An 18,615-nucleotide genomic window follows, 5' to 3' on the forward strand; every position below is an offset into this window, starting at 1 on the left:
TTTAGAATATGGCTGTAATGTAACAATGTGGAAAAAGGGGTCTGAATACATTCCAAATCTACTGTATATGTGCATACTGTAGTAAAATAAAACTGTAGTGTATATACTGTAATAAATGTAGTGTTTTTGCTGATTGAGGTATAATGTAGTATTACTGTAGTATTTAATATAGTGTTTTTGTTTTATTATCTTTGGCTCAGAAGTGGAAGTGTTCACCTTGAGAGAACCTACTGGTGAAATACTAAAAGAGCACATTTTCCATAACCTGTAGGTAGGCAGGACTGAACGGACAGCTTTTCTTTTCTATAACCTATAGGGAATGCAATATATGGTCTATATTTGGCATGTATGTTTCTTAATGTTGGGAATGCTTTGTATAAATCTTAAAAAAGATCCCTATTCCATGTTTCTTGTGTGGACAGGAAGTTGCAGAGGATCATGGAGGAGCTCTTGTTGACTGAGAGGGAGTATGTACGATCTCTAGGTTATGTCCGAGAGCACTACTTCCCCGAGCTGGAGAGGCCTGACGTGCCTCAGGACCTAAGGGGCCAGAGGGGGAGCATTTTCGGCAACCTGGAGAAACTCCATGACTTCCATCGACACCACTTCCTGAAAGAGCTGGAGGGCTGCCTCCGAGAGCCCTTCAGGGTGGGACGCAGCTTCCTACGACATGTAGGTTCCCATAGTTACGTGCCTTAACCGCTTGATAACTAACCCTAACCTTAAAGGGATATTTCACACAAAACAATCTTTCATTATTTTGTTCATAAGTCCACTGTTATTATAACAATTGTTCTATAGTTTTCGAGATCAAAAACTGTGATGCGTTTAAGTGAAGGACGGCACCCTTTCCAGGGTAGTGTCCCCATCACTTCACAGAGAAGTTAAAAGGAAAGTAACACTGGTATAACAGTATCTTGTAATCCAACTGCTCTTACACAAACAATCAACAGAAACTTATTAGGGTGAGAGACGCTTTAGTCTTTTTATTGGATCTTATCTGTGATCTGCAATCACCAACAAGTGATGTGGACCACATGCCACAAGTCAGTTCAACTAAAATCTTGTTGAATCAACAAGCAGGTAGTGTCTACCACTGTCTAAAATATTCCAGATGTGCACACTGGTGATTAGACAGAGTTCCTGAGAATTTCCTAAGATTTTTATCCCATTTCCTGTTTTCCCAACAATACGAAAAACGGGGATATTTTCTGTTGTCTTTCATTTCATTGTTTTTTCCTCTATCCAGAGTGAGAGCTTTGGTCTGTACGCCCTCTACAGCAAGAACAAACCCAAGTCAGACAGCTTACTCATCAACCACGGCCATGACTTCTTCAAGGTGAGGACTTCAACCATCCCTCACAGTACACTGATATTAGATAAATTAATTTGTTGTGGAAGTGACACTGGAACAACCGGTTTTGCAAATAATTATGAGGCCTTAACCTCTCTAGGGCCGGCGGGACGAAATTGTCCCACCTACGTAACAGCCAGTGGAATCCTGTGGCGCGTTATTCAAATACCTTAGAAATGCTATTACTTCAATTTCTCAAACAAATGACTATTTTACAGCATTTTAAAGACAAGACTCTCGTTAATCTAACCACACTGTCCGATTTCAAAAAGGCTTTACAACGAAAGCAAAACATTAGATTATGTCAGCAGAGTACCCAGCCAGAAATAATCAGACACCCATTTTTCAAGCTAGCATATAATGTCACAAAAACCCAGAAGACAGCTAAATGCAGCACTAACCTTTGATGATCTTCATCAGATGTTTCAGCCTGGGGCTGCCTCGATATCGTTCAGCTTTTTCGCGGGCTCTGAGAGCCTATGGGAGCCGTAGGAAGTGTCACGTTACAGCAAAGATCCTCAGTCTTCAATAAACAGAGGCAAGAAGAACAACAACTTGTCAGACAGGCCACTTCCTGCATGGAATCTTCTCAGGTTTTTGCCTGCCATATGAGTTCTGTTATACTCACAGATACCATTCAAACAGTTTTAGAAACTTTAGGGTGTTTTCTATCCAAAGCCAATAATTATATGCATATTCTAGTTACTGGGCAGGAGTAGTAACCAGATTAAATCGGGTACGTTTTTTATCCGGCCGTGTAAATACTGCCCCCTAGCCCTAACAGGTTAATAGTATATTTTAACATGCACTTCCCAATACTCCTGCATTTTCACAATCTTTTCCTATTGTATGACATTCCTACTAAGACGCTGTTGAAGGAATAACTTGCATGAGCAAAGGCCTAACAAATCAATACTAAAGTAGGGCACTGATGTATTGTATCTACCCTAAATCTATTGTAACCTATAAAGTGCATTCGGAAAGTATTCAGACCGCTTGACTTTTTCCACATTTTGTTACGTTACAGCCTTTACTAAAATGTATTAAATAAATGTCCTCATCAATCTACACACAATACCCCATAATGACAAAGCGAAAACAGGTTTTTAGATTTAAAAAAAAAAGTATTACAAACAGAAATACCTTGTTTACATAAGTATTCAGACCCTTTTCTATGAGACTCGAAATTTAGCTCAGGTGCATCCTGTTTCAAATTGATCATACTTGACATGTTTCTACAACTTGATTGGAGCCCACCTGTGGTAAATTCAATTGATTGGACATGATTTGGAAAGGCACACACCTGTCTATATAAGGTCCCACAGTTGACATTGCATTGTCAGAGGAAAAACCAAGCCATGAGGTCAAAGGAATTGTCCGTAGAGCTCCGAAACAGGATTGTGTCGAGGCATAAATCTAGGGAAGGGTATCAAAACATTTCTGAAGCATTGAAGGTCCCCAAGAACACAGTGACCTCCATCATTCTTAAATGGAAGAAGTTTGGAACCACCAAGACTCTTCCTAGAGCTGGGTGCCTGACCAAACTGAGCAATTGGGGGAGAAGGACCTTGGCCAGGGAGGTGACCAAGAACCCTATGGTCAATCTGACAGAGTTCCTCTGTGGAGATGAGAGAACCTTCCAGAAGGATAACCATCTCTGCAGCACTCCACCAATCAGTCCTTTATGGTAGAGTGTCCAGACGGAAGCCACTCCACAGTAAAAGGCACATGACAGCTGTGGTGGAATATTCTAATCAAGTTAGAGAGACTTTGTCATTTCTTCAAACAATCATCTTTATTCAATATTGATTAATTATTGCAATAATGAGACTGGTCCACCCAACAGTCTTGACTGTTGGGCTGAATAGCCTAACTGAAAATGAACAAAGATATTATATTGGACCTAAAAATGCTTAGTCAGGGCTGGTTCAACCCCTCCCATAAGCCACCTTGGTCCATCTCCTGGTTATCTACACGGGATGTTGTTTTACCCCAACCCAGCTTAGTTTCCCAGATTTGAAGAAGATGAGACAATGAGAGATTGTTCTAAACTCCTCCAGACTATCTCTATCTCGGGTCACACACACCAACATCTTGTCTATGGATTGCCAGCTTTTATGTTTTTATCACCAAGTCGTTGTCAGCTCAAGCTATCTCTAGTAAAAACCATTTCCTTGACCCTCTGTCATGTCTGGAGGAAACCTGGCACCATCCCTACGGTGAAGCATGGTGGTGGCAGCATGCTGTGGGGATGTTTTCCAGCGGCAGGGACAGGGAGACAAGTCAGGATCGAGGGGAAAGATGAACGGAGCAAAGTACAGAGAGATCCTTGATGAAAACCTGCTCCAGAGCGCTCAGGACCTTAGACTGGGGCGACGGTTCACCTTCCAACAGGATAACGACCCTAAGCACACAGCCAAGACAACGCAAGAGTGCCTTTGGTGGCCCAGCCAGAACCCAGACTTGAACCCTATCAAACATCTCTGGAGAGACCTAAAAATAACTGTGCAGCGACATTCCCCATCCGACCTGACAGAGCTTGAGAAGATCTGCAGAGAACAATGTGAGAAATTCCTCAAATACATGTGTGCCAAGCTTGTACCATCATACCCAAGAAGACGCAAGGCTGTAATTGCTGCCAAAGGTGCTTCAACAAAGTACTGGGTAAAGGGTTTGAATACTTATTTATATGTGATATTTCAGTTTTTTTTCTTAACCTGTTTTATCTTTGTCAGTATGGGTATTGGGTGTAGATTTATGAGGGGGAAAAAACTATTTAATCAATTTTCGAATGAGGCTGTAACGTAACAAAATGTGGAAAAAGTCAAGGGGTACGAATGCACTGTATATCTCCCCAACATTCTAGCAAAAACAGACACAGCTGGGCGACAAGATGGATCTGTCATCGTACCTGCTGAAGCCGGTGCAGCGGATCAGCAAGTACAGCCTGCTGCTGCAGGACATGGCGAGGGATTGCGGGCCCCACCGGGGCCGCGAGGAGGCCGAAGTCCAGCGTGCCCTTGAAGTCATCCAGTTCCAGTTGCGCCATGGCAACAACCTGCTGGCCATGGACGACATACAGGACTGTGATGTGAGTGTTAGGGGGTGAAGCCAATCAATCAAATGTATTCATGAATCCCTTTTTTAGTGGGGGTTATCGGCAGTTGTCACATGTGCTTTTACAGTAACCTGGGCTAGACCCTAAAGAGCAAGCAGAGACAGAAACGCCATCTTTATTCCATATATACTACCGGTCCAAATTTTAGTACACTTACTCATTCCAGGGTTTTTCTTTATTTTTACTATTTTCTACACTGTAGAATAATAGTGAAGACATCAAAGCTCTGAAATAACACATATGGAATCATGTAGTAACCAAAAAAGTGTTAAACATATCAAAATATACTTTATATTTGTCACAGATTCCCTCGGTACAGCTGCTCATTCCGTTCAGTTCTAAGTCACCGGCCTTCCAGGCGTCACTGAACTCGATCATTACCACCAACCCCGGACTGTCTTGTCTCATTACGCACACCTGGTTCCCATTCCCCCTGATTAGTATGTGTATATATGTGCCCTCTGTTCCCCATTGTTCTTGTTGATTATTGTTCCATGTCCGTTGGTCTTGTGAGTACCTGTGCTCTGTTGTATAGGCTTGCGCGTTACCGTGTTAGTGTGCACTTGTTATTACGGGTTTCGTCCTGTGTATTTATTATAGGTTTACACCTCGCTCTTTGTTTGTGTTACAGCCCTGTATTATTTATTTATTTATTTATATATTATGTACTCTATTTTGAGTAGAAGAATAAAAAAACTATTTCGTATTCCTGCTCCTTCCTCATATCATTATACAACGTGACAATATTTGAGATTCTTCAAATAGCCACCCTTTGCCTTGATGACAGCTTTGCACACTCTTGGCATTCTCTCAACCAGCTTCACCTGGAATGCTTTTCCAACATTCTTGAAGGAGTTCCCATATATGCTGAGCACTTGGTGGCCTCTTTTCCTTCACTCTGCGGTCCGACTCATCCCAAACCATCTCAATTTGGTTGAGGTCGGGGGATTGTGGAGGCCAGGTCATCTGATGCAGAACTCCATCACTCTCCTTCGTAAAATAGCCCTCACACAGCCTGGAGGTGTTTTGGGTCATTGTCCTGTTGGAAAAACAAATGATAATCCCACTAAGTGCAAACCAGATGTGATGGTGTAGCGCTGCAGAATGCTGTGGTAGCCATGCTGGTTAAGTGTGCCTTTTAATTCTTAATAAATCACTGACCATGTCACCAGCAAAGCACCCCCACACTGTAACACCTCCTCCATGCTTTACGGTGGAAAATACACATGCAGAGATCATCCGTTCACCCACACCGCGTCTCACAAAGACATGGAGGTTGGAACCAAAAATCTCAAATTTGGACTCCAGACCAAAGGACAAATTTCCACCGGTCTAATGTCCATTGCTCATGTTTCTTTGCCCAAGCAAGTCTCTTCTTCTTATTGGTGTCCTTTAGTAGTGGTTTCTTTGCAGCATTTTGACCATGAAGGCTTGATTCACATAGTCTCTGAACAGTTGATGTTAAAATGTGTCTGTTACTTGAACTCTGAAGCATTTATTTGGGTGGTAACTCTAATGAACTTATCCTCAGCAGAGGTAACTCTGGGTCTTCCTTTCCTGTGGCAGTCCTCATGAGAGCCAGTTTCATCATAGCGCGTGATGGGTTTTGGGACTGCACTTGAAGAAACTTTTATAGTTCTTGAAATATTCCATATTGTCTGACCTTCATGTCTTAATGTAATGATGGACTGTCGTTTCTTATTTGAGCTGTTCTTGCAATAATATAGACTTGGTCTTTCACCAAATAGGGCTATATTCTGTATACTCCCCATCTTGTCACAACACAACTGATTGGCTCAAATGCATTAAGAAGGAAAGACATTCCACTAACTTTTAACAAGGCACACCTGTTAATTGAAATTCATTCCAGGTGACTACCTCATGAAGCTGGTTGAGAGAATGCCAAGAGTGTGCAAAGCTGTCAAGGCAAAAGATGGCTACTTTGAAGAATCTCAATTATAAAATATATTTGGATTTGTTTAACACTTTCTTTTTTGTTTACTACATGATTCCATATGTGTTATTTCATAGGTGTGATGTCTTCACTATTAGAAAATAGTAAAAATAAAGAAGAACCCTTGAATGAGTAGGTGTTCTAAAACTTTTGACCGGTTGTGTATGTCCCTATCTAAACATTACGTTCTTACACATCCTCTTCTTTCTGGGTGTACCGTAGTAGGCATGTGGGGTTGGGTGGGGGATGAGGTCCTCTGAGAGTAGAGGAGAGGACTGGGCAGGACAGGACTAGACTGGACTGTTGGTTATTCATTGTTGTAGTGTTGGATAGGACATACTACTCCCGAGGCGACTTTATCCTTGGAACAGTTGTGTGTGTGTGGAATGCTAGTTGTCTGTCTCATATCAGTTCCAGTATGTAAGAACATAAACTGTAGAATAGATAGGGAAGAATAGGAAATTAAGATGGATTGGGGTACGGAGGAGTGGACAGGAGTAGTTGGTGGTCCTATATTGTTAGTTTAAAAAACCCAAGTGGTCAAAGCCGTTTTCATTGTGGCTCAGGGAACTCACTTCATCCACTACCAATGTTCTAGCACCCATCCTGGTTTTATTATGACAAGACATACAAAAGCAACATTTTTATCCAATATTATCTCAGCATGGGTATAATATTGAAATGTAACAGAGTACAGCTTGTATTCAAAGGATGGAATGAGAGGGAGTGGAATGGAAAGCAGAGGTATGTTGAGTGTTATTTATTCAGATTTGGTGTTTGTGATAAGACAGACTATCGAAGCAACATTTCTATTGATGTTTGTTTATGGGATACCGGTTGTCCATGTCAGTGGTTTTCAAACTTTCTTTCAGAAGACCCACATTGGAAATATGATTTACCAACATGACACAAATAACTATCTGTAGCCTATACTGTGAACCACATTTACATTTGACATTTTAGTCATTTAGCAGACGCTCTGATCAAATCAAACTTTATTTGTCACGTGCGCCGAATACAAGTGCAGACCTTATCGTGAAATGCTTGCTTACAAGACCTTAACCAACAGTTAAACTCAAGAAGATATCAACCAAACCACCTCACAAACTTGTTATCTCTCTCAGAATGATCTTCTTGACCCTAGCCAGTCAGGCTTCAAGGCAGGTCACTCAACTGAGACTGCTCTTCTCTGTGTCACAGAGGCTCTCCAACAGCACCTAGAACCCTAGTCATCGTCAGCCATTTGCTAATCTGATCTGGGGCCTTGGATCCTCAGCCAGGAGAGTCATGACAGATGATATCAGAGAGTGTGCAGAGCCTGAGACGCCCAGCCCTGAGAGGGTGGAGAGGAGGATCTGATGGTTCAGTGTCGAAGGCAGTGGATTGAGCCTGGAGGATGAGAACAGAGGAGAGGGACTGTCAGCTTTGGCAGTGCTGAGTGCCTCTGTGACACAGAGAAGAGCAGTCTCATTTGAGTGACTTGCCTTGAAGGGTCAAGAAGATCGTTCTGAGAGAACGAGTTTGTGAGGTGGTTTGGTTGCTTGTTTGTTTGGTTTTGTAAGATAACAAGCTTGTTTTAACCCTTTCACTCCTGCCTGTGCAGGCAGTATACTGTAGACCTGTATACTGCCCATGCAGTTGACTGCACTCAGTCCACAACTCTTGTTATCTCTGAACTTCAAGGCACCCCTTGGCTCTGATCTACTGTGCATTGGTAACTGACCTTGCGGTCATACGGTATAGTGCAGGGGTCTTCAAACTTTTTTTTTCAGGTGACTCACTTTGGCATAATGATTTACCCACCTGACCCAAATAACTATTTACCACATTTGTGAGGTTGTTCAGAACCTAAAAAAACGGGGTGAACACAGTATAATGTCAAATGTCAAGGTACTAAAAATGGTCCATCTTACCATAGAAATATCCTGACAGAATACAGCCCGCCCTCAATGTCATCTTTCTTTGCCTCTAGGTCAACCTGAAGGAGCAGGGGCAGCTGATTCGTCAGGACGAGTTCCTGGTGTCTTTCAGGAAGAAGAAATGTTTCCGCCACATCTTCCTCTTCCAGGACCTCGTCCTCTTCAGCAAGACCAAGTGGACTGATGTGGGCAATGACACTTATGTCTACAAACAGTCATTTAAGGTATGCAGACAGTAAACAACACAGCTACTTCCATTGGCTTTCATTGAAACACATGTTTAAGTTATAAAAGGCCTTGTGTGACATGAGAGAGCATTATATGGAGTTTCCCATTTGACCTAGCTGCACTCCTAAAGTTACGCTTCCTCTATTGCTTAGAAAAACTGTATATGATACATTAAAAAATACCCTACTTTAAAATGGAGAAGGAAAACTGTGCACTGCAGATGACCTCGTCTGTCTAGGGCAGGGGTTTCAAACTCATTCCATGGACGGCCTAGTGTTTGAGTTTTGGGTTTTTCCTTTCAGTTAAGACCTAGACAACCAGGTGAGGGGAGTTATTTACTAATTAGTGACCTTAATTCATCAATCAAGTACAGACACTCGGCCCTCAGTGGAATGAGTTTGACACGTGGTCTAGGGTGACTAATTTCTCAGCAAAAATTAAGACGAAGTTGTACACAATAATATCCGTAAAGTGTAGGCCTTTAGTCTTTATAATGTTTATGAAGACTTCATAAGCCTTACAAGTTGTATTTAGGTAAATGCCACGTTGTCTATTTTGACAGACCTCTGACATTGGGATGACCCATAACTCGGGGGACAGCGGGCTGTGCTTTGAGATCTGGTTCCGAAGGAGGAAGTCCCAGGACACGTACACGCTGCAGGCCGGGAACAGTGAGGTGAAGGATGCCTGGACCAAAGACCTTGAGCGCATCCTCTGGGAGCAGGCTGTACACAATAGAGGTGAGAGGTCACCCTGCCAATCAGGTCTCTCAGAATCACCAGAAAGAGTCCTCAGGTGATCTGGTCTGTGTCGGAAAACATTACTAAACGTCAATTGGTAATTGAGGAAAGAAGGACGGTGGAAGCAAGGATTTTAAAGCTACAGATGTAGGATCTTAATTGGATCAGTCTTTTGTTGCTGAGAATTTTCCTGTACCGAAGGAAATGTAGATTCATGATTCACATAAATGCACTGAAAAAAATGCAACACACGGTTATATGAACAGTATTCCCCTTTTCATGTAGCCTAATTTTGGCCAGCTAATAGCCTTACCGCCGATCAAGCAACATTATGGACTAAATGATAAAACCCTGTTTCTGCAGAATGATTTTGCTGCTACAATACTGGTCACAATAAGATCCTACACCTGTAGTAACATTTTCAGAACTGTCATACATTTATGTGCCAGAAGTGATAGTAAAGATGTAGTAGTAGTAGTAGTAAAGATGTTGGATCTTAATTTGACCTGTATTGTCACTGCAAAATGATCCTGCAGCAACAAGAACGTTTAGTCCATAATGTTGCTTGATTGTTGGTTAGGCTATTAGCTGGCCAAAATGAGTTTACATGAAAAGTGCAATACGGTTAATATAACCGTGTGTTAATGCATGTTTTCAGTGAAATATATGTATATCTTGAAGCTCAATCATGTGGTGCAGGAACATTTTAACCAACAATGAAGTGATCAAATTAAGATCCAACACCTGTAGGTTTTATTGGTTTCAAGCAGTCATATAGTATGTCATTCTCTTTCCCGCATTCCCCCTGATGTGAATGGAATTGATGGGTGAGTGCAATGTGATGTACACCAACACTTTCAACTGTGATCATTTGGTCAGGTGGTTATGAAGGAATAGAGGCAAGGCAAATAAAACATGTCAGGCTTCTGGCATATAGCTCGCCTTGCCATTACTATTAACCTGGATTTTAAGTAGAAGCAGAAAGTGCCATGACGGGAAGCTCTTGCAACAAAGTAGTACATTTAAAGCACTCTACCTGATGCACTGTTCAAATACACATCTTGGAATGAGACTAGTACACAGCCATAGTATTTCTTGGGTCAATGTTTGAGTTTTGTTGTTGTGTTCCTACCCTTATATGTCAATTACTTACTAACTAAATCCTTTTCATTCCTTTGTCACATGCGTAAGGCTACAATTAGATCCTTCCACTTCTTTCTGTCCATGGTAATATGTTGTGCCTTGCTCCAAGAAAAATGTATCTGTCAGCTCATCTCTCAAAATAGGTCAATGTTTAAACGGTATTATGTTTGCTATATTCTAGAGATTCGTATGCAGGAGAGGGTGTTCATGGGTATCGGGAACAAGCCCTTCATGGACATCCAGCCTAGCGATGAGGCCATCAACGACAGGGCAGTCAATTGTGCTCTGATGGGAAGAGGTACACACCCGTAATAGAATATTTAAATTAGACTATAATTGGAATGGTTCTTCTTAGTAATAAATTAACACCATCATAAATATGTTTTTCCGAGGTCCTGGTTGATCCACCTTTGGAATTTCAATTTTTGTCTCATTCATATCCCGTCTTATACAATTTGATTTCATCTGGCCCTCCCAGAATCCAAGGCTTTGGCCTCCTCGGGGACGTCTAGCTCGCAGGGCGGGTGTCCTGTGCTGCGGCCTAACTCCATTGGCTCGGGTAGCTGTTCATCGTCTTCCGGCAGCCACTGCTCTTCCTCCTCTGGGAGAGGGTCCCTGTCGTCCGCCGTGGAGGGGTACCTGTGTGGCCCGAAGCGGAGGGGGGCGGGGGGTCATGGGGGCTACTCCCCGCCCCCTGGGGTCCTGGAGGAGGATGACATGGACCAGGAGAGCGGAAGTCAGAATCTACTGAGTGAGTGGATATAATGAGAAGGGTAGCTAATTTGGGGAATATACACTAAAACATACTAATTTGGGGAGAAGTTTGCATTTGGTTTTGACAGTAGCCAGGTAAACAAATCCAAAGCATGAATTGCTGTCTCCTTGTCCGAATACTGTTTACAGGGTCAGACGCTCTTCCTATGATTCCTATTTGTTGTAAGACACAGCTACTGTTGAGAGAGGCTAGGTGGTTCTCAGAAATGTTTGTTATGAGTGACCCAGCCACCAAAAATGGTGGGGATTTTTCTGTGACCCCAGAAATTAAGAGAGAATGATCTATTTCTGGAGAGGACCAAATCTCATACCACAGCCCAAAATTAAGCAGCCATGATCAAATCAAATTTTACTGGTCACATACATGTGTTTAGCAGACGTTATTGTGGGTGTAGCGAAATGCTTGTGTTTCTAGCTCCAACAGTACAGTAATATCTAGCAGGTAATATCTAACAATTTCACAACAATACACACAAATCTAAGTAAAGGAATGGAATTAAGAATATATAAATATATGGATGAGCAATGTCAGAGCGGCATAGACTAAGATACAGTGGAATAGAATACAGTATATACATATGAGATGGGAAATGCAAAATATGTAAACATTATTAAAGTGACTAGTGTTCCATTGTTAAAGTGGCCAGTTATTTCAAGTCTATTTATATAGGCAGCAGCCTCTAATGTGCAAGTGGTGGCTATTTAAGTCTGATGGCCTTGAGATAGAAGCAATTTTTCAGTCTTTCGGTCCCAGCTTTGAAGCAACTGTACTGACCTCGCCTTTGGGATGATAGCGGGGTGAACAGGCAGTGGCTGGTGTGGTTGATGTCTTTGATCTTTTTGGCCTTCCTGTGACATCAGGTGCTATAGGTGTCCTGAAGGGCAGGTAGTTTACCCCCTTTGATGTGTTGGGCAGACCGCACCGGTTACGGGAGTTGCAGTTGCCGTACCAGGCGGTGATACAGCCCGACAGGATGCTCTCAATTGTGCATCTATAAAAGTTTGAGGGTTTTAGGTGCCAAGTCAAATTTCTTCAGCATCCTAAGGTTCAAGCGGTGCTGTTGTGCCTTCACCACACTGTCTGTGTGGGTGAACCATTTTAGTTCGTCAGTGATGTGTACGCCGAGGAACTTGAAGCGTTCTACCTTCTCCACTGCTGTCCTATCGATGTGGACAGGGGGGTGCTCCCTCTGCTGTTTCCTGAAGTCCACGATCATCTCCTATGTTTTGTTGACATTGAGTGAGAGGTTATTATCCTGGCACCACACTCCCAGAGCCCTCACCACCTCCCTGTAGGCTGTCTCGTCATTGTTGGTAATCAAGCGTTCTACTGTTGTATCGTCTGCAAACTTGATGATTGAGTTGGAGGCGTGCGTGGCCATGCAGTCATGATGGCCCACCATTTGGTCCCCAACCCAACATTTGGGTATCAAAAACTGACATGGGATAATTTACTTCATAGAATAAATCATGCACACAACCCACTGGGCAAAAACTGGTTGATTTTTAATGTTTCCAAATAATTTTCCAAGTCATTTCAACCCCAAATATCTGATGACATTGAATCAATGTGAAAAACTGATTGGATTTGCTAGAACTCATCAACGTAAATAAATGTAGTATTTTTTTTCCCCTCAAAACATTTTACTTAAATCCACAGGGCCAGATTAAGAAATCACAGGTGCTGGGGCTTTGTTTTTTGGTAGCCCCCCCCTTCCCCAACCTCCTGTCACACCATAATTTTCTGTAAACAAATCAATAAAATTCCAATCAGCAGATGCCACAAAGTGCCTATACAGAAACCCAGCCTAAACCCCAAAGAGCAAGCGATGAACAGTGGCTAGAAAAAACCCCTAGAAAGGCAGGAACCTATGAGGCCAGTCCTCTTCTGGCTGTACATGGCCATTAAAGCGAGATCATTCTTCAAGATGTTCAAGCATTCATAGATGATAAGCAGGGTCAAATAATAGTCACAGTGGTTATAGAGGGTGCAACAGGTCAGTGCCTCAGGAGTAAATGTCTGTTGGCTTCTCATAGCTGAGCATTCAGAGGTCGAGACAGTGAGAGCCTCCCCTCCCTCCCCCAACGGGCCTGGGCCCAGATTCTTCAGCTGGGGTAAGCCCCTGCATTAATTTGGCCCTGTAAATCCAATAACACAGTGACATGTTTTTTTGTTGATTTCATGTTGAATTCAATCCACAAAAGAAAATGACCAAGGCTATTTTACACCCTCTTCCAAATGGTAGCTTTAAAGGCAGAAAAAAAATGTATGAAATGTGTTTATAAAAGGACACTTTTTTTCATGCAAAGAAAGGAAAGAAACGTACAGTATCTGTTATAGCCTAGCCTAGGCCCACTCCACTACTCGCTGCTGTCTTTTCTGCTAATAGGGATTGAGTTATGTTATAATCTTAAATTATGAGCTTCCAATTTACTCATCACCTTAGCAATAGTAGCCTATCTTACATAAGTCTGTAAATGCGACGATGAATGGAATGCTTTATTATAAAGGTCAATTTGTATGGTGAAAAGGTGCTTCGCAAACTTGAGTCTCACTGCCAGACAGATAACTAATTGCATTTGCGAATGCTTTATTAATATGACAGAGGATCTATTTTATAATTTATGATTGAACTAAAGACAATGTATAAAGAATCAGTCATTTAAAAGCCCTGAGCCCATATTTACTAAGTGTCTAGTAATGTAGGAGTTCTGATCTCGGATTAGTTTTGCCTTTTGAGTCACAATGAATAAGAGGTGGGACCTGATCCTAAATCAACAGTCCTCTGAGCACTCCTTTCAGGTTAGAATGTGGACAAGTCTTACGGTTTCCTCTTCCTATTCCAGTGAACAGCTCAGAGTCTTCAGGAGAGAGCGTGAGCGGCTTCAGCAGCTCCAGCCACAGCTGTCACTCCGCCATTGGTAGAGAGGCGGAGGACGCCTCCTCCGTGTGCGCCTCCGTTGTCAGCCTGAAGGAGGTGCTAGCCCACAGACCCGAAGCCAACCTCCACAAGGCCAAGAGTCCCACCCGGTCCACAGAGAAAACCACCTCGCCCTCGCTCCCACACAGACCACCAGCCATGACTAAGGATCCACCTAAGGTGTGGGTTGAGCCTAACCATGAGTTGTACAATTTCCCAGGATTATAATACTATTAGGATGAATTCTAAATCAAATGTTAACCTAGTCATGCATTGAGGTGGTGTAGAGCCCGTGGTATAGTGGAAACACAGCTGGCGCTGGTATGCCTCCCCACCGAAGACCAGGCCCGCCTTACCTCCTGCGTCTCCCTTCTTTACCTCCTGCATCACCATCTACTTCTGCACTGTTTGAATAAAGCATAAAAATTACTAAAAATAACAATATAAAAAATAAAGTCATACACAGATGTCAAAGGGAGGCTAAGTGAAAATTCACCTCTTTGTGATCTGGTAAGCTATACAACATGAAGTGATGTTTTATTATTTTATTTTTTCCACCACAGGTTCAAAATGTGGCCATTGGAAAGTCAACTGAGGTTTGAGCTCTGAGTTTGGTAAGTTTGTCTGTAATAATGAGATCACTATTCACCATCTATAGTTGGCCTGTATTTATGTCTACGGATTTAAAAAAAATATAATTCCATATGTTTGTTTTGTATGTAACTGTATGTACTGTATTTTACACATGGATGTTTCATGCTTTCAATCATTTTCCTTAAGTTATCCAACTACAATCCTATATTGTCTCTCCTCACAGAATTGGACCTATCGACAACAGAAGGACACCATGAACTGTGTCACTGTATAAAGGGGACTATTATATGACTCTTATATGACAGTTACTGTACTCTACTTTTTCTATTCCTTTTTTATCTGACCACTAAAATGTACTGTATTTCACATATGTTCTTATATTGTTTTGCAATTTAAACATGTGCGTCTGAATTATGTTTGCGCTGTGTAAGACAAGTACATTCAACATGTAATTAACCTTAGTGTTATCTCAGATTCATTAGATTCCAATACAATATGGTCCCTCTTTTAAACAATCTACAACTTAGCCTTTATGTAACACATGACATTACTTTTCCTATCTGGGGCCTTTCCTTAAGACTAGCAATGTCACATACATGTAATGTCATCATATGCATTGCACAATGTCACCCTATGTAAAGCACAGCTTTTTAGGGGATTGACAAAATAGGTTATAGTGAATTGCAAAATGTGACAAAGGAATTGTTGCACGTGATGCAACCATCATACCTGTCCTTGAGCGTGCTCTGACCTGGAGCGGCAGGTGTGAATGTCATCCCAGGCCAAGAGAATGTTTTCTGCCAAGCTAAACCAAAAACCCATGATCTCAGTAAACTGTGCAGGTAACCTTTTCATAAATACAGTGGTGAATTAATCAATGAATCAACTTCAACTGTCTTTTTATGTATACTGAAAAAAAATATAAACACAATATGTAAAGTGTTGGTCCCATGTTTCATCAGCTGACGTAAAACATCAGAGATTTTCCATATGCACAAAAGCTTATTTCTCTCAGATTTTGTGCACAAATGTGTTTACATTCCTGTTAGTGAGCATTTCTCCTTTTCCAATATAATCCATCCACCTGACAGGTGTGTGTGATATCAAGCAGCTGATTAAACAGAATTATCATTACACAGGTGCACCTTATGCTGGGGACAATAAAAGGCCACTCTAAAATGTGCAGTTTTGTTACACAACACAATGCCGCCGATGTCTCAAGTTTTGAGGGAGCGTCCAATTGGCATGCTGACTGCAGGAATGTCCACCAGAGCTGATGCCAGAGAATTTCCCTACCATAAGCCGCCTCCAAAATCATTTTAGAGCATTTGGCAGTACGTCCAACTGGCATCACAACCGCAGACCACGTGTAACCACTTACAGCCCAGGACCTCCACATCCGGCTTCTTCACCTGCGGTATCGTCTGAGGCCAATCACCCGGACAGCTGAGGAGTATTTCTGTGTGTAATAAAGCCCTTTTGTGGGGAAAAAACAATTCTGATTGGCTGGGCTGGCTCCCAAGTGGGAGAGCCTATGCCCTCCCAGGCACACCCAAGGCTAGGCCCTTGCTCAGTCATGTGAAATCCATAGATTAGGGCCGAATTGACTGATTTCTTTTATATGAACTGTAACTCGTTGAAAATGTTGCATGTTGCATTTATATTTTTGTTCAGTATAGATATGTTAATTTTTTTTAACATATGCTCTTATTACATGAAATATGCAGTTCTGGCATGACATTACATTTACACCTGCCATGCTTCAGACCAGAACTACACCCGAGGTATGGTGCATCACGTGCAATAACAATATTACAATAGCCAAAACTTGCTAACTAGTTTAAGCAATTTGATAGACAAACATTGTCGTATCAAATGTGCAAGACCAAACATCTTTTAACAGCAGAACCATAAATTGGTTCCATGCCATCCATGCAGTAGGAGAGCCATGACAAGATCTGTCCATGATTTTTAAATCTCATGTTGAAGAGAGCTTATCAACTAAATTAAATTAACGTTAACTGGTGCTTGCTTGTAATGTGTTTTATTGGATTTTATTAGTACAATTATAAGCACAGTATTGTGGCTAGCCTCGTAACAAGTTCATAATGCTGTCCGAGACTAATGAACGTTTCTCACTTTGATTCCTCAACATTAACATCTTTTTACTCTTATTTCCATGTTGTTAGCTCAATTTTTTGTATTAAATTATGAAACTGGTCAAAATATTTATGCTTTGTGTGTTTGTATTTTTGGTTACTTTGATAAGATAAAAAATATTTCATTTAATTCCAAACGTAAATTGATTTGTAAAAAATAATGTGATACGGTGCCCAACATTTTAATGGAATTATCCATCAAATAGGTAGTTTATATGAAGAAAAATGAGATGTCATAGAAATTACAGTGCCTTCGGAAAGTATTCATACCCCTTGACTTTTTCCACATTTTGTTATGTTACAGCCTCATTCTAAAATTGATTCAATTGTTACTTTCCCCTCGTCAATCTACACAAAATACCCCATAATGACAAAGCAAAAACAAGTTTTTAGCATTTTTTTGCAAATGTATAAATAAATATAAACTGAAATATTTAATTTACATAAGTACTCAGACCCTTTTACCCAGTACTTTGTTGAAGCACCTTTGTTGAAGCACCTTTGCCACTCCTGCGTTGTCTTGGTTGTGTGCTTAGGGTTGTTGTCCTGTTGGAAAATGAACCTTCACCCCAGTCTGAGGTCCTGAGTGCTCTGGAGAAGGTTTTCATCAAGGATCTCTCTGTACTTTGCTCAGTTCATCTTTCCCTCGATCGTGACTAGTCTCCCAGTCCATACTGCTGAAAAACATCCCCACAGCATGATGTTGCCACCACCATGCTTCACCGTAGGGATGGTGTCAGGTTTTGTTCAGATGTAACGGTTGGCTTTCAGGACAAAGAGTTAAATCTTGGTTTCATCAGATCAGAGATTCTGGTTTCTCATGGTATGAGAGTCTTTTGGGGCCTTTTGGCAACTTCAAGTGGGCTGTCATGTGACTTTTTCCTGAGGAGTGGCTTCCGTCTGACCACTCCACAATAAAGGCCTGATTGGTGGAGTGCTGCAGAGATGGTTGTCCTCATGGAAGGTTCTCCCATCTCCACAGAGGAACTCTGGAGCTCTGTCAGAGTGACCATCGGGTTCTTGGCCACGTCGCTGACCAAGGCCCTTCTCCCCTGATTGCTCCATTTGGCCAGGCGGCCAGCTCTAGGATGGTTCCAAACTACTTCCATTTAAGAATGATGGAGGCCACTGTGTTTTTGGGGACATTCAATGCTGCAGACATATTTTGGTACCTTTCCCCAGATCTGTGCCTTGACACAATGCTGTCTCGGGAGCGCTATGTAGAATTCCTTCAACCTTATGGTTTGGTTTTTGCTCTGACATGCACTGTCAACTGTGGGACCTTATATAGACAGGTGTGTGCCTTTCCAAATCATGTCCAATCAATTGAATTTACCACAGGTTGACACCAATCAAGATGTAGAAACATCTCAAGGATGATCAATGGAAACAGGATGTACCTGAGCTCAAATCAAAGGGTCTGAATACTTATATAAATAAGGTATTTCTGTTTTTATTTGTATTAAATTTGCAAACATTTCTAAAAACCTTTTTTTGCTTTGTTGTTATGGGGTATTGTGTATAAATTGATGAGGGCATTTGTTTACTTAATCCGTTCTAGAATAAGGCTGTAACGTAACAAAATGTTGAAAAATTCAAGGGGTCTGAATACTTTCCGCATGCACTGTACATAACATGCTATTGGTTGCAATAATTTAGTACAATCATTTAAACTGAAAAACTCTGAGTTTTGAATCTGGTGTTGTTTTGT

At 41.7% G+C, this 18,615-nt stretch overlaps 1 protein-coding gene across 1 annotated transcript in view; it reads left to right on the forward strand.

The window, feature by feature from the left end:
• LOC115208299 (uncharacterized protein KIAA1755 homolog) overlaps positions 1-15,684 on the forward strand; it is a 59,556-nt gene extending 43,872 nt beyond the window's left edge. The window contains exons 15-24 of the mRNA XM_029776241.1: positions 423-672; positions 1,250-1,339; positions 4,221-4,445; positions 8,399-8,569; positions 9,136-9,313; positions 10,638-10,754; positions 10,935-11,207; positions 14,078-14,331; positions 14,715-14,765; positions 14,969-15,684. Of these exons, the coding sequence (XP_029632101.1) occupies positions 423-672; positions 1,250-1,339; positions 4,221-4,445; positions 8,399-8,569; positions 9,136-9,313; positions 10,638-10,754; positions 10,935-11,207; positions 14,078-14,331; positions 14,715-14,753 (1,597 nt within the window). The 3' untranslated portion in view covers positions 14,754-14,765; positions 14,969-15,684. The remainder of the gene's footprint in view (positions 1-422; positions 673-1,249; positions 1,340-4,220; positions 4,446-8,398; positions 8,570-9,135; positions 9,314-10,637; positions 10,755-10,934; positions 11,208-14,077; positions 14,332-14,714; positions 14,766-14,968) is intronic.
• Positions 15,685-18,615: the final 2,931 nt, after the last annotated feature.

The sequence above is a fragment of the Salmo trutta genome, chromosome 14 (genome assembly GCF_901001165.1).
Source record: "Salmo trutta chromosome 14, fSalTru1.1, whole genome shotgun sequence".
Classification (NCBI taxonomy): Eukaryota; Metazoa; Chordata; class Actinopteri; order Salmoniformes; family Salmonidae; genus Salmo; species Salmo trutta.